The 17,298-nt window shown below is 41.4% G+C and overlaps 1 protein-coding gene across 1 annotated transcript in view; it reads right to left on the bottom strand.

The window, feature by feature from the left end:
- The window catches only part of ASB17 (ankyrin repeat and SOCS box containing 17), a 203,334-nt gene that overhangs the window by 21,782 nt on the left and 164,254 nt on the right, over positions 1-17,298 (bottom strand). The window contains exon 2 of the mRNA XM_078671747.1: positions 7,502-7,781. Within this exon, the coding sequence (XP_078527873.1) occupies positions 7,502-7,781 (280 nt within the window). The remainder of the gene's footprint in view (positions 1-7,501; positions 7,782-17,298) is intronic.

The following is a 17,298-nucleotide window of genomic DNA, read 5'->3' as shown; positions in this document are numbered from 1 at the left end:
AGTACATTGTGAAACAAAACAAGAGAATGTGGCAGCAAGACCAACAACAAAAACTTCAGGAAACTGCATAAAAAACACGATAAAGAGGCAGAAATACTAATAGAAAAAATGCTAGGCAACCAATTAACAAAAGAATCAGGTAAAAAATATTCAATTCTAGTTTTGACTAACAGTAAGTGCCGGGTCTGTAAATTAAACACCAAAGCCACTCCAAGGGCAGATCAACCAAGTTCAAGAACCAGTCACAACAAAGGGAGCAAGGTTCTGGAAGCAACAAATGGAAGGTTGAACACCCCAATTCAAGATAAAACATGGCAAGAAAACAGAGGTCACATAAGACGAGACAATACTACAACCCTAGATAATTCAAAGAGTACTAACCAGGAGTAAATCCACATAAACAACGCAGCGGAGTATAGACCAAAACTGTTATTCAAGCCAGAATATCCAACGAAAGGGAGACAGGACATATTAAATAGAACTCCAACGATTTGAGGGCGCGGAATCCAATTGACGAAATATCACAGGGTCAAAATTTGTTGATTCCCAAATTCATTCTTTATTGAAATATCAGTCACAAGAAATGACGACAGATTCCACAGTCCACTTAAATGCTTCTCAATCAATCCAAATACTCAATAACATCAAAGAGCCGATGCGTTTCGTCCGGTGACGGACATCATCAGGGCTGTTAAAAATAAATCAAACAAAGAAACAAACATTATATATATTATAACTATGATATGATAGAACAATTGAATCACATTGCTCCGTAACTGTTACTGAAAAAATAAATATACATGATGTTACACCTGCCTATTTAACAATCTAACCCAATCTGTTTTGATGCATTCGCATTACTGTATATAACACATTATCAGATTTCACAGAATTTATACCAAGTTTCCTTACACTAGACCTTCAAACATTTATTCTACATGACCCAAGTTATTTCCAAAAGTAAGATTATACTCTGTTTGTCACAATGCCTACCCTCCAATAATTTTTCACAGATACATTTTCCTTTAGTCAGTGTATATCACACCACATGGCACAAAAGCGCAGATCCTGTAATCCAAAACATCCCATTAATGTGGATGAATATGGTGCATAATACATACATTTTAATAAAAATATTTACACAGTCGCTATTACTTAAAAACGTCATGTTCTCCTTGGCACTATATCAGAACCCAGTCAACTCTTCGCAAACTGGTGTATGTGTGAACCAACATATTCCGTTACCTTATATTCATGCTTCCCTAACTTCAAAGTCATTAAAGTAAAAAATCTCACCTATATTGAACCGCAAATAGGAGATACTTGGAGGAGTGTTAATGTTGGATTGGAACTATTTTTACAGTTTCATTGGTAAGCAGTTATGGGGGAACGCAGCTTAAAATGTCTTGACACATGAGCTCAGTCATGTTGACAAATATGAACGTTTTTTTTTCAGACAAACACTACATACTGAAGGAAGAAAGGGAAGTAGAGGTCCATTCAGGAACAGATTTGGGAATATAGGTGAGATTTTTTACTTTAATGACTTTAAAGTTAGGGGAAGCATGAATATAAGGTAACGGTATATGTTGGTTCACACATACACCAGTTTGCGAAGAGTTGACTGGGTTCTGATATAGTGCCAAGGAGAACATGAAGTTTTTAAGTAATAGCGACTGTGTAAATATTTTAATTAAAATGTATGTATTATGCACCATATTCATCCACATTAATGGGATGTTTTGGATTACAGGATCTGCGCTTTTGTGCCATGTGGTGTGATATACACTGACTAAAGGAAAATGTATCTGTGAAAAATTATTGGAAGGTAGGCATTGTGACAAACAGAGTATAATCTTACTTTTGGAAATAACTTGGGTCATGTAGAATAAATGTTTGAAGGTCTAGTGTAAGGAAACTTGGTATAAATTCTGTGAAATCTGGTAATGTGTTATATACAGTAATGCAAATGCATCAAATCAGATTGGGTTAGATTGTTAAATAGGCAGGTGTAACATCATGTATATTTATTTTTTCAGTAACAGTTACGGAGCAATGTGATTCAATTGTTCTATCATATCATAGTTATAATATATATAATGTTTGTTTCTTTGTTTGATTTATTTTTAACAGCCCTGATGATGTTCGTCACCGGACGAAACGCGTCGGCTGTTTGATGTTATTGAGTATTTGGATTGATTGAGAAGCATTTAAGTGGACTGCGGAATCTGTCGTCATTTCTTGTGACTGATATTTCAATAAAGAATGAATTTGGGATTCAACAAATTTTGACCCTGTGATATTTCATCAATTGGATTCCGCTCCCTCAAATCGTTGGAGTTACATTGGACAATTTATGGATCTTTGAACGGTGGATTCTATGAGGTTTTGAGCGGACAACAGATCAAGATAAGACATATATTTTGGAACTTTCTTAGGAATTTGGTTATCTGGTGTGCTACAGTGCTAGTACCCTCACCGTTGTTCTTTGGAGTAACATATTAAATAGAGGCAACCTGCTAAGACTGTTTAAAGAAATTTCAGAACTTAGGAAAATAACATCGACAGACCTCCTAGCAGTTGAATTCCTGCAAATGGAAAAAGGGCTAAATGAAAAGTAACATTAACTACCTGGTTCTCCAAGAAAATAGCCGACTTGATCTATGCAAGCAGAACTGCCTTGGAAGCCTGGGGAATAACTCTAAAGCATCATACGTCTCCAAAATACCCGTATCTGCTACTACAAAAAATGGAGTTGCCAAAAACATAACAGGACAAAGAAAAGGGCACAAAGTTTCTCTTGAGGGTAGCAAAAAACAGCTCACCTAATTAACAAAATATTTTGGCTCAAACACAGAAATAATACAAGCTAGGCCAACAACACTCAAAACAACAGATAGTCAACTAGAGCTGGAAGCTCTGGGTCTGACAATCCTGAATGGAAATACAAAAGGCGACAGACCTGCATCAATAACTTTCCTGAGTGGCAAGAGGAAATCAACAATAGACTACACCTTTGTTAGTAAGGAGCTTCTCAATACGGTTAACACCTTTCAAATCCGCCCTCGTCCAGAGAGTGACCACCTCTCGCAGGAGCTTGATATAAAAATGTAACTGTCTGAGACAAGTAAAGTAAAGGACCTAACAGAAATACCAGAAAGTTAAAATTTAAGAAAACTAAAGTGGCAAAGAAACAACATAAAACAAATCATAGATGCAGTGTATGGATACATAAATAATAAAGGGACACAGAGCGAGGAACACATTGTAAATAATTGGGTGCAATTAGGAAAAATCCTACTAAAAAGTTGCCAGCAAAACCAGTAACCGGGAAAAACTCATGCAGATTAGAAGCAAGGAACAATCTGTGGTATAATAAACACCTGCGAGACTAGAAAAGAAAAATCGCAAGAGAGGTTAGAACTCAGGCAGCGGCTAAAAGAAAAGGAATAAAAACAGATAAAAGTGAATTCGCATCAATGAGGAAGAAATACAGGAAGGAATGTAGGGAGGCTAAACAGACACATAAGGAAGATCTCTGGGTGAAACTTTTCTGGACAAGCAAACTGCCAAACAGCCAGGAATTTTGGGGCATAATTAAAAAACTAATGTAAGGATAAAGACAGTATCTAAACGCGGGAATAAGTGAAGAAACATGGAAACAGATAGTTCAGAAAATGTATACCAACCCACAAAACAATAATACCATCGAGGAGTCACAGGTGCAGGAGGTTCGACAGCCAGAAAAGACAGAGGAAAGGAACGTAGCAATGACGAGCCGCTTCTGACAGCTGAAAAGTGTGAAATTGCAAGGAGTCTCATTTGATACAAGTACACGTGGATACAAGGCATTAACTGACACAAAACAAATAAAAGGAATAATAAAAAAACTGAAAACAGAGGGAGCAGCGGGCTGAATGGTCTCCCAAATGCACTATTCAAGCAAGCTCCAGACTATTGGGCCGAGTATTTCATATTCCTCTTTAACTATATCTACAGTCAGAACAGGACACAAATTTCTTGGAAAGGGAACATATTTCACCCAATATATAAAAATGGAAGTCGCACCCAGCCAGAAAATTACAGGCTGATAGCTCTGATGGATGTAGAGGCAAAACTATATGCCTCCTGCATCCTAGCACACTTCCAAACTTGGCAGGAGGAGAAAAGCGTGATCCCGGAATTTTAAACTGTATTCAGGAGCGCCACGGGAACAACAACAAACCTGACAATCCTGGCCCTGCTTTCAGAAAAAGCATGAGAAAAAAATTCCAGCTGTTCTCTTGCTTTGTACATTTAAAATCTGCATTTGACTGAGTTCCACGCGATTGTCTCTGGGCAAAACTGAAAGCATTGAGACTACCATTAAATTTACTGGATGCCATCATAGCCCTACACAGCGACACCTGGGCCCAGGTGAAACTCGGAGACGGCAGTTGAGTATTAGCCAAAATAAACACCAAGCATGGTCTGAAACAAGGCTGCTTGTTGGCACCGAGTCTATTCAACCTGTATCTAGCAGACATAAACAGTTATCTGTTAAAAGTATATATAGCGACCCACCCAACTTGGCAAACAAGTCAATTGTATACCTTCCGTACGCAGAGGACATTGTGGTCTTGAGCCGAAGTTCGATCGGTCTGCAAAGAGTCATAAATGCTCTGACAAATTACCTTGAGGGGCAAGGGTTAGAATTGAACAGGAAGAAAACAAAGGTGGTACATTTAGTGAAGACTCAGTTTAATAATACAAATGACATGTAAAAGGCAAACAAGTAGAAGCGATAGCCTCAAATAAATATTTGGATATAACGATTGGGCGATGAATATCATTCAAGGACCAAATAAAGACAATGAGAGCAAAAGCAGAATCATTAATCTTCGCCTACACTTTGCTAAAAAAGAAATTGAGTGGCCCTTCCTATAACCACCTGATGAAAGTGATGGCTGCACAAATATTACCCTCTTTGACATACGGCCTGGTAATATGGTATTGAAAGGAAATCGAAACATTGAATGAGCTTCAAACCAAGGTGTACACGGCCGTTTTTGAACTCCCGAAACCAGCATCCCCTGCCCAGGTCCATATTGAATTTGGACTACTGAACCAGAAATATTAAAGACTGAGTACCTTCATAAAATTTTGCTGGAAGCTTCGAGCATCAGAATGTGGCTCCTCTCCTTCAGGAAACAGCTCAAGACCTGGCTCTTCGAGCAGTAGCGGCTCCCCCCGCCTGTCCCAGCGCCTTGAGACCCTAACGGGGGAGCAGCGCGCTATACAAATCTGTCTGATTGATTGATTGACTTACAATATAAGTTTGGCAGAAATTAAGGCTCAGATGGAATAAAAACAACCCAACTCATGGGGCGCACAACTGGGAAAAGCTTTAGAGGAACTGGGTGTACAAGAGATATGGGACAGCAAAGGCTTACATTCACAAGGGCATGTAATGCCATGGCTAATGTCCCTTTGGGAAGATAAAAAATCCCGGCCAAACGACGACATGCCTGGACAGTAAAAAACTCCTATAACAACTTAAAAACGCAAGGATATCTATCAGCGCATGTTCATCTAGAAATAAAAAGAAGATTTATCCAATATGGCTTAGGAGTGCATGGCTCGAAAGATTTGCTGCCCACATGGAAAGGTAAAAAAGAAGCTGCAAACTGTCAATTATGCAGATACTGCAAAGAATCCATATGCCATTTGATGTGCGCATGCCCTACAGCTATGAATTTAAGAAAGACATTTCTCAAATCAATCTTCAACAAACTAACTATCCGCACCTGCAGGCAAGCCCTAATTTGTTGATTGGAGGGCTTCTCTAACATATTGGCCTGCCGAGGGTAAAATTCTTTTTACACACAAGCAACCTCTTCGGAAAAGCAGACTCACAATAAACAAGCATTTGCAATGCAATCGGTCTGGCCTTTGGGACTTATATGTCTTTAGCTATGCAGCACATTAGTCTGGGTGCTGAAACATCTACTGTTCTTTAACATGGAGGGAAAGTAAGCACCAAACTGCGGGACTCGCCAGGTATGAAACACATGGTGAGAAATATTGCCTTTCAGCAGGAAATGGTATAGTTCAAAGCTCTGTTTTAGTATCAAATCAGGGCCTTCGGTGTTAATATCAATGAAAATACAAGATTTGAAAAAAATATTATTGTCTACGGGTGCTCAAGGAAGACAATATCCATGGACTGGAATCTAGAGAATGATAAAGTGATTCTGGTATTTACTGACCTCTGCTTTTCGTTTTCTATCAAGAAAGTTAAATAGAGGCAGTTGCCAGAAAAAATAAAAGAAGATAGTCCCTCAGCAGGAAACAATTCTGGTATTTTACTGACCTCTGCTGGTCGTTTTCTATCAAGACAGTTAAATAGAGGCAGTTGAACAGAGAAAAAGTCCCTAAACTGAAGCAGACAAGTCCTAGGGCTGATCTCCAGAGCCCACCAAGTACATACACATATAAGTATATAATAAGTATATACTAAAGTATATACAAGAGGTCTCGAATGCTCGATCTAAAAAAGGACTTACAAAGGGGCTGTGTTTACAACTACATTAGAATAAAAAAAAAATAGTAGACGTTTAATATTTATGACAAATGGGTAAATGTAAATCATTTTAAGGAAAAAGATAAGTACTTTTACACATTTGTAAATAGAACACTTTTTATGCACGGCACTTTATGGTTATGAAAAACCCAAATACAGGAAACTTTGACGCACTGACTAATCTAGTTTTGTACTACCACTCAATTAGAGCTCAATGCACTACGAGCTTGCTTATGGTTTGTGCTTGTACTTGCCACCACGTTTTATCTACGAGCATAATATTAGTGAAAAGGCAGATTCAAATCAAGTAAAAGGAGCATGAATACTGTTTGCGTGCATCAGTCACCATTGTTTTCCTCAGTTTATAAACTGAGCACAAAACTTGGAGAGCTATCAGGACAAATATGTACTCCTCCAGATTTTCCGAAATATGGATTTGCAGCGAACTCTAAATAAGCCACATGGAAGCAAAAAACAGCTCTGTGCAAAAAGCGAATCCGAATATTCCCTGACACAAATAACATTTGTACGAGGAATTTTATTTTTAGTTTGTGCCCAATTCAAACACCTGCGAAAAATTTTAAGTAACTCAACTGAAGGGTATTTGATGCTTTTTTTTGCACTCTATTTTTGTTGAAATTTGTGCCTGCAGTTAGAACCAGTGAAAGCTGGTTGTAAGTGCTATTAGTGAGCACAGTTGGAGCTCTGCTCTTTATCGCTCTAGTGTTAGAAATAGCATTTGTGGCCGTAGTATCACTGCTGCCAGAGTAGAAATGAAGTCATGTACAGAGTTTCATCAGTATGCGTCATGCAAACTGCTGTATTTCTCAGTTTATTTCTAATTACATGTAATTTTCATGCTCTATTGTGTGCAATAGTTGTGAAATTACTGTTTGTGATTTCTTTAAACGTCTGGAAAACCAAGAAATCTTTGCTCACCTTAAACTCTGAGACAGGAATACATCTTAGGACTCGTGCACACAGCTGTAGACATATTTTTGCATCTTCTTGAATGTCTATCAATTCGTGGTCATCCATTATTCTTATTCTTGAAGGGTAAAATACAATTTTAAAAACAATGTCCTCTGGATTCTTTTCTCTTTCTAGGAGCCCATATTGTAGAAGTATTTTTAGGATACTTGACTGCCTGGTCTGAGCAACATAAAGTAGAGGTGTAATGCCACTGGGTGGACTCGGGCAATATACTGGTGTAAACGTTCTGCAAATTAAAAAGAAAAGCATTAGCTGTGCTATATGAATACTCGTATAATCTTTTTGGTTGTTGTGTGAAATAGAATGGTAATGCTACACTTGAGAATAAGGATCCTGGCAAAAATGTTGTTTTTCTGGTGCTCGTGAGAAATCTAATGCTGCCTTACTAATGCTATTCAGTACCTGCACTTAATTATATCTGTGATTATTGAATGTAAGTAATAACAAGAATATATATGTGTAACTGGAAGAGTGTTGGACTTCTTATATTCAACTGAATTTATATGAGCTACTTTCATACGAGTATTTCTCAGGTCTAAAATATATGTATGTAGTGCTAAGTGCGTGAAGCACTTAACACATACTTCTCATGAATTCTTGAATTCTTCTAACCGCAGATTTCTCAACTTGTGAATCTCTCCAGGAGGCAGACCGCATCTGAAAACTCTTTCATTAGCTATTGCATATTGGTAGGTGGCATCATCGACCTCTATGGCATCTCGGTCTCACCTCCAGACATGATGACAACGAGCTGCAATGAGGTGCCATCACTCCACCCCGCCATGAGTTCCTCTTGTGACATTAGATGTTTTATCTGCAGTGGCACGCCTTCCAATTTTGCATGTTTCTGAAGCCCTTTCATTTTCAATTATTTTGGCAGTTTGCAGAGTTGTCGCCCCCAAAGATGCTAGAGTTCAAACACTGTAATGTAAAAATTATTTATAGAGCGCACGGACACCAGGCGGTTAATAAATCAAAGTTGAGGGACAAATTCGAACTAAAACTTAGGAAGAGTAAACAATGGTGTTCAACGTCCAGAAGCTCCAGTTCTCAGGAGCAACTTCAGTTGGCTTTCAAGTAAAAGGCCTAGCTGTGATCCATAAGGCCATTATCACACAATAGTCCACTTCGACCACCATTCGAGCTATATGATCTATCTTTCCCACATTCAATTCTCTTTGAACATCCCGATTTCGTGGACAGGGATTGAGAACCATGATCTTTTCTGTTAAGAGACTTTTCTATGAAATTCTTTTACTTGCATATCCAAAAATATTGAGCACCACTCGGATATGATCTCAAGACTGGTCTTTGTCGACTCAGTATCCTGATTTCCTACATAATGCTAAATTAAAGTAGAAAATGTATTTATCTTTACTTTCATTGTTAATGTTTTAATATTTTGAAGGAGATAGGCGTCTCACTTAAACACTGCCAATTATTTAAAATCTGATTTTTTTTATAGGTGATAGTGTGGTGCAGTTTCGTGTTGTTTCTGCTGGCTTTAATAAGGGTAAGTAAAGTGACTCTTTGTGGCACTTCGGGGCATGTTTATAAGAACTTAACGCCACTGTTCAGTCAATTTTTTTAAGTTGCAGTGGCTTTTTTTTATCGCCGTGTTTACAAGTTGCCGCTCCAGTTAGTGGCAATTTTCATGCGTAAATGTGAATTTGTCACATCGGTATTTTTTTTTTTTTTTGGTGTAAGACGTTTATTGAGTACTGTCAAGAATACACAGCGTCACGCCCACAACCCTGAGGCCGGCCACTATTGGAACAGTTCATCAGGATGGTCAGATTTATAATAAAGTTGTTACACATATCGCTGTACAGGTGTCATATCAACATATTGACAAGTACATATTTAACACGACAAGATCAATTCGTCTTACTTTTTTACAGTTTTTGTTAACGTAAAACTCGTGCGGTATCACATCTGCTAGTGGAATAAATTGGTGTGCCAGCATGGTGGCGGGCCTGCATCAACCGGCGGTAGTATCCCTGCTGGACATATAAAAAGAAGCATAACAACACTGGAGCACATTAGCATTTTTTGTAAGCCAAGCAAGTGAGTCATCCTATCTAAGGCATCGGGCTGTCAACATCATATTGCTTCCCAAGGAGTCAGTATATCTTCTTGTTAGCAGGAGAGTATCACCGGCCAGGGTGAGGGGGGAGGGGGGAAGGGGGGGGGGAAGTCATGACAACATCTGTGCCCACACCTGACCAGCTCGTCTTCACACCCTCTCATGAGCTAGGTGCTCCACAGCAAAATCCCAGCATCCCAATCTCAATCTCTGACATCCTCAGGAGATTCTGCTAGTAAATAACATTGCAGCGGGGCCCATATGTCAGTGGGCCTGGAGGTGGACGGCAGCAGTTCAGAGTAAGTGTGTAATTGTTCTTGGCAGTACACCATGTCCTGCAGCCAATCCTTGAACTTAGGAGCACTTCCCCTCCCCCACCTACAGGCAACTCTGCGCTTAGCCAGGAGCATGGCCAGGGCCACATATTTGCGGTGGGCCGCTTGAAGTGGTTCAACATAGCCCAGCAATGCCACTATCGGAGATGGCTGCACCGTTACGTGTATAATTTTGGATATTGCCTGAAAAACCTGATCCCAATATCGGTATACCTGATCACATCCCCATGCAAGGTGTAAGAAATCAGCCCCTGGAGCCCCACATCTATCACAAGTGTCAGTGGGCCGCAATTGAAATCGATGCAGACGTGCCGGTGTGTGGTACAATCTGTGTAGGAATTTATAATGAATATTCCTATATCTACTGCTGGATGATATGCGCTCAGTCTGTTGTAAACAGAATTCCCATTGTCTGTTAGTAAGTGTTTCAGCCAATTCCTGGTCCCACTTCTTCCTGGCGGGCACGCCTGCATAGTCCGTATTAACACGGACCGATTTATATAGCGTAGATACAAGTTTATAGGGTGTATCGTGTAGGAGGATGTTTTGCAGTGGGAGAAGTACAGGAGGTTCGTGCGGGAAGTCAGGTGTAACTGCCTGTAAACCATGCCGGAGTCTGATATAATAAAATACTTCTAGTGGTGTCGGCTGTATACCTTCGTAAAGCTGGTCTCTGGAGCGGAAGGTGCCATCTCGGTATAAATCACCCCACGTGCGAACATGTATTTTCATCAAAAGCTTTTGAAAGCCCGTTTCCTGTAGAAGCGGGAGCTGTGGGTGATAAGTCAATGGCAATAGTGGGGCATATAGTAGTTGTAAACCAAGTCTTGAGCCAATATGGTGCCACGCAGTCACAGTGCTGAGTACTGTGTTTGGGGTTTTATCCCTACCTTCTACCTGCGAGTATAGCGCTCCTTCGATCGGTATTGGGTGTGCCAGCCAGTGCTCAGCTGCCAGTTGGGGCATGTATTTGGGTTGCCGAATCCAGAAGTAGGCAAAGTGGGCCTGTGCAACTCGGTAATAAAGTTCGAAATCCGGAATCCCAAACCCACCTTGCGAGTACGGTCTGATAAGGGTCTCCCATTTGAGTCTAGGTGATTTCCCACCCCATACCAGCTTGAGCAGCTCTGAGCGCAGTAGTCGAAAAAAATAGGCTCCGGGATGAAATGGTATGTTCAGAAAGAGATATAGAAGCTGAGGGAGTACCACCATTTTGACTAACGAAGCCCTCCCAGCCATGGACAGGGGAAGGGTTATCCATCTGGAGATATTATCATTGAGTTTATCCATTACTGTGCCATAGTTAGCACGAATCAGTGCCTCCCTATCCTTTTCTATATGTATACCCAGGTATTTAAAATCTCCCTCACTCCAAGCCAGTGAGTATTCCAGTGGAAACTTACGTGTCGAGGCAGTGAGTGGGAAAATGCATGACTTGGCCCAGTTAATCTGGATGCCAGAGAGAGCACCGAACCGTATAAATTCCCTAAGTATGGGGTGTAGGTTCTCACCTGGGTGTCGAACATAGAGCGTAATATCATTGGCGTACATGGAAATGAGTATCTGCCTTTGAAAACATCGCAATGCACTATCCCGATGATGTTGACGTAGTTTAGCTGCAAGGGGTTCTGTGGCTATGGCAAATAGGAGTGGGGAAAGGGGGCAACCCTGCCTAGTTCCCCTGGACACGGGGAACTCCGAAGATAATTTTCCGTTGATGAGTACTCTGGCTACTGGACGCGCATATAATAATCTGATCCAGGAGATGAAAATACCCGGGAAGCCCATCCGTTCGAGTACACGGAATACATAATCCCACTCGAGCGAATCAAACGCCTTGGTGGCGTCTAAAAAGATGGCTGCCATCGGTAAGTCCTCGTGAACAGAGTCGTAGATAGAAAAAAAGGTGCGGAGGTTGTGCGATGTCGCTCTGCCAGGGACAAATCCAGCCTGATCAGGGAGTATTAGGGCAGGCAGTAGAAGGCTAATGCCACATCGGTATTTCTGTTAACATGATGTACCGAAAATGGGATGCAAGGTAGGCATTCCTGTGTAAAAACTCCTGCAAAACATACTACGCGATATTTACAAGGATTTCTGTGTATGTTGCAAAACCAGAAAACTGCTGCTAAGTCCAATAAGAGACAATGCTTTAATGCCAAAACAGACCTGGTCTTAAAATTGATGCAAATACTTGGGTCCACATATGAGATATTTGGGTGCTGGACAGTGCTGCAAGGAATATTGCAGCACTGCTTGCGCCCCAAAACATTTTGCAAGTACAGAGTCTTATTTAGAGTCCAGGCTGTCCACTGTGACCTGCCACTGCGGCCAGCGATCCCCAGCCGCTCGGTTCACCGAAACGGAGGAGCGGCCAAATGTCAACGCCACCCCCGTCGCAGGCGGTCCATTGTTGCACCAGATGTATGACATGCAGTGCAGTGCAGTGTGGCCAGCCGGTCCCTCTCCTCCAGTTGGTGTATGCTAGCCAGGAATCTTCGTTCGTGCGGGGACGATGATAATCCCCCGTACTCCCAGGAGCTCACTACAAGGAGTTGAGGAAAGGCAACACCACCAAGTCGCCTCCTCCAATCTAACAGTGGTGACCAGATTCCGGGTTCCCCAGTTCCCCAGTGAATGACTGCAAATCAAGCTGCATGCCCAAGGGCTTGGGCCGGACTCCACCCCCAGATCTCCACCGCTCCGTGCCCCACCTTTTCCTCACCTGGATATCGACACCGGGGCTCAATCCACCAGGCTCTCTCCAAATCTGTGATGCAGCCAGCAGAAGCCTCAGCCAGGTCCGCTGGGGAACCTCCCGATGCAGGTGATGCAACGGGGCCCCTTTAGGCTTGAAGTTGCAGCGCTACCACCACACAAGTTCTGGACGGCTCAGTGGCCTCACCCTCCATAGCATCAAGGAAACGCCATATCCTCCGGCCTGAGATGCAGAGAGGCGTGGCTTACCATTGGCCATCTCCTCCGTGCACCCCGGTGTTGTGGTGGTGTGTGTTAAGCAATGCAGACCTCCCTACTTTGGTGCACAGGAGCACCTCTGCCAATCACAGCTCCAGGGGGTGCCCGGGTGTCTTCTCACATAGGTCAGCAATCTGTCTCCATGAGACCTGCTAGACTTCACCACCAGGTAAGGGATATCGCCGACGCCTCAATGTCTACTGCCACAGGCTTGACCCGACGCTGCACACCTCCACCGTTAGGACGCAACAACTTCACAGTACGCCGCCTCCCACTCCGGGGCTTAGAAGCAGGCCTAGCAAGGTCTCTGGCCCCCCGAGACTGTTCGCGCTTTTCAGGCATCGGCTGCCATGGTGTCACAAGGAAAGCACTATGAAAAGTGCTGCATCACTGTTTTTCGCCAGCGATCCATCTCTTTTCATAAATAAGGCCCTGATTCTGCATTTCCTCTTCCCCTGGGACTCTGGCTGATCATTCTGGCTGTTAGGGGGTTAGGTGGAGTTACTGACCTGTGCTGAGCTTGACACTGGCTGCTCCATTTAGCACTCCATTGTTTTTATTTTATTTTTTCCGTTAGATGTCGAAGTATAGGCTATTTTTGCCTGTAGAGGCTAAAAAGTGAAGTTGGGCTGCCTAATTTGAATTTTTTTGCCGCTATTTGGGCGTTCGTCACATTTCTCTTGCTTACATCAAATCTTTTATCGCCTTGACGCTAGTGTTATTGGCAGTTTTCGGTGCGGCTAGCTGATACCATTGCCATTTAGCCATGTATTGTAAATACGTCACTAACAGAGGGATAGTTTTCAGCGATAGACAGCGTTAAGAAAATTGGCGCTAACTAACACAAGCACTGGTTAGCGGCAATTCTTGTAAATATATCCCTTCATGTCACCTATGGCACGCACAAAACCTTAGTAAACAGCACTCTACATTTGATCTAGTTTTGTACTACCGCCCAATTAGAGCTTAGTGCAATATGAACTTGTGTATATTGTGTACTTGTGCTTCCTACCAAATTTTATCTGCGAGCCTAATAATGGGGAAAAACTGAATTAATGCAAGTAAAAGAAGCACAGATATGGTTTGCTTGCATCAGTCTCTATTTCCCTTTAATTTATAAAATGGCCATCAAACTAAGAAAGCCTTATGGACAAATATGAATTCCTCAAGAGAATTTCTGCACCATGATTTTGCAATGTTATCTAAATGCCCCATTGGGAGGAAAAATAGCCATATGAAAAAACTGGAAGCAAAAATTCCCTAACAAAAATAGCATTTACTCAGGGTGTTTTCTGAAATGTTAACCAATTTTAAATACCTGTGAAAAATGATAGTTAGCTCAACTGAAAGGTAGTCGACACTTTTTTCAGAAATTTGCGCTTGCAGTTAGAACCAGCAAATGTTTGTTGTATATGCACAGCTGTTTATCGTTCTAGTGCTAAAATACTATTTGTGCTCGTTGTATCACTGCTGCCAGGGTTGAAATTAAATCCTATATAGATTTTGACCAGAATGGCTCATCAAACATCAGTACTTTTGAGGAATGTTGAGGTATCAACTCTTGTGCCTTAGGGAAGTACAAAAGTCCATTGATAGGTGACTACCTCACTTTATTTCTAATTACATGTAATGTTTGTGATTTCTTTAAGCATCTGGAAAATCAAGAATCTTTGCTCACCTTCAACTCTGTGATAGGAATAAATCTTAGGACTCGTGCACATAGTTGTAGACATATTTTTGCATCTTCTAAAATGTTTATCGATTTGTGGTCATCCACGATTCTAATTCATGAAGGGTAAAACATAGTTTTAAAAACAATCTCCTCCGAATTCTCTTCCATTTCTAGGATAGCATGCTGTGGAAGGATTTGGGATACTTGACTACCAGGTCTGAGAAACATAAAGTAAAGGCATGATGCCACTGGGTAGGCCACTTGGTAGGCTCAGGCAGTATATTGGTGTGAATGTTCTGAAAATTAAAAAGAAAACCATTAGCTGACCCACATGGAAACTTGTATAACCCCCATTTTATATTGTGAAATGGTGTTTGCTTTCATCATATACCAGGATTGTGACAAAAAGTTATTTTTCTGGGAACTCTAATAACTTCATGTTGATATGTGTTACACCATTGTGGGAGTGATTCTTGGATTATATATGTGACTGAGTAGTAAATGATAACACGCACCTATGTATATATAGGAGAGTGGCAAACTTCCAAAATCCAAGTGAATTTATGTGAACTTCCTTCATACGAGTATATCTCAGGTGTAAATTATATGTATTTAGCGCTCATTCCGTGATGCACCAAACACAAAAATCTTATTGATTCTTCAAACCGTAGATTCCTCAACTTGTGAATCTCCCTACATGCCCAGAAGTTTTCTCTGGAGTCCAGTAGTTCTTCCTTTAAGACATGCTCTAAGAGGAAAATCTTCAAATCTGATAGTAAATGACCCACATATTGATTTTCTACAGCTTTGGCGCTGCCACTAAATCACATAAATGATGCATGTTGAGCAACATATTGCATAGATCCAACTCGTAACAGAACTAGTTACTGATGATGTTTGTAAAAGGTATTCACACGAGATGCATCTTTTAGAGTCACAGCAATGAACCTCTGCATTTGTTAAAACTTGCTTGAGTTCAGCTCTCACAATAAGAGATTGTAAATTGGGAGCTCGGTGGTAAGCATCTTTTAGAGTCACAGCAATGAACCTCTGCATTTGTTAAAACTTGCTTGAGTTCAGCTCTCACAATAAGAGATTGTAAATTGGGAGCTCGGTGGTAAGCAATGACTTGCAGTTTTGGTAAAACCTTTTGCAGTTTTTCACAAGTGGACAGTCAGGGAAATGTTTTTTGCATTATTTTTCTGTAGTTGGGAGCTGATTGATGATAGTCAACTACAAATGGAGTTCTGTCACTTTTGTTTCTGCTGTTGGTATTCCAAATAAGTGCTTCCCTGGGTAACTGCAAACACTTGTCAATTTGTTGCTGTATGATATGCAGAGGATAACCTCACCTTTTAAATAATGTAGCAAGGTCCTGTAGATGGTCTTTACAGGGGTCCTCATTGCTGCAGATGCATCTTATTCTGAGTGCTTGGCTGTAGATAATGCTGAGTTTAGTGTGGTGTGGGTGACATGAAGTCCAGTTTAGATACAAATGAGCATCTGTAGGATTGTGGTACTGATCAGTTGTAATTTTCTATTCATGAATGCCGAGTAGCACATGCAGAAAAGGGAGATGATGCTTCTGTTTAGTATTGCTGCTGGTAAATTTGATGGCAGGATGGATATTGTTGATATAAGCTGCAAACTGTTCCAAAGTTCGACTTCATGAATTCCATAATATAAATATGTCATCAATGTATCATAGCCATACCAGTGGTTTGATGCTGGAGGTAGCATTGTACAGTTCTCTAGTTTGCCCATGAAGATATTTGCATAGGATGGAGCCATCCAAGTGCCCATGGAAGTTCCTTGTATCTGCAGATAGTTTTTAAGGATAACTCTAGTAAGCGCATTTGTTGATGGCTTTTTCACAGTTCATTTATTAAGAGCTTCAGATATTGCTATAAGCCCATAGTCATGTGGTATATCGGTGTATAATAATATAACATCAAGTGTATCCAGAAGAGTATCATCATCAAATATGTAGATTTAGTTTAATTTTTCAATAATCTGAAGGAAGATACTGGTATCTTTAACAAAAGATGGAAATTCCTGTACAATGGGCTGGAGGTGCAGGTCGACAAATAAAGCAAGTCTCTCAGTGGCTGTGTCATCGTCAGAGATGATGGGATGGCTTTTCAAAGGCGCAGGAGCGGCATCCACTTGGTTAAAAGGAATGCTAGTCCCGAGGCAGCACTTTGAACTACCTTAACCAGCATACCTCAGGCCCACATGTGCGGGACCCTATTTGCAAATAAAGCATTTTCCTACAGTCCGTTGCCTGTTTCCTTCCTGCCAGTGACCAAGGGCTCATGGGAGCCCGAAACGCGTATGGCGACAGAAAGAAAGGGGGAGGCAGCACGCTCACATTACTGCTGCCTGCGGCGTCATGTGCTGTAACCCTGAAGTGTGCAGCATCCTCTTGAGGGCAACCTTGTGTTTTGATACATATAGCTGTGGAGCGCTGAACTGGCTGCAGAGGATCACATTGTGGCAAATATTTGGAATAGTCAGAGCACCCGGCATCGCTGCGTGAAGTAAATCAAAACGACAACTTGGAAGCTCACCGTACTGAGGACTGAACGACGAAGTCGGAGGGCGCCATCAGAACAGAAGTCATCTAACGAGGTGAGTGACATTGTGTCACGTTGAAGAAGCAGCGTTACCGAAG

This window comes from Lissotriton helveticus, chromosome 1_2, assembly GCF_964261635.1.
Source record: "Lissotriton helveticus chromosome 1_2, aLisHel1.1, whole genome shotgun sequence".
Taxonomy (NCBI): Eukaryota; Metazoa; Chordata; class Amphibia; order Caudata; family Salamandridae; genus Lissotriton; species Lissotriton helveticus.
This window is presented reverse-complemented; position numbering and strand designations above follow the sequence as displayed.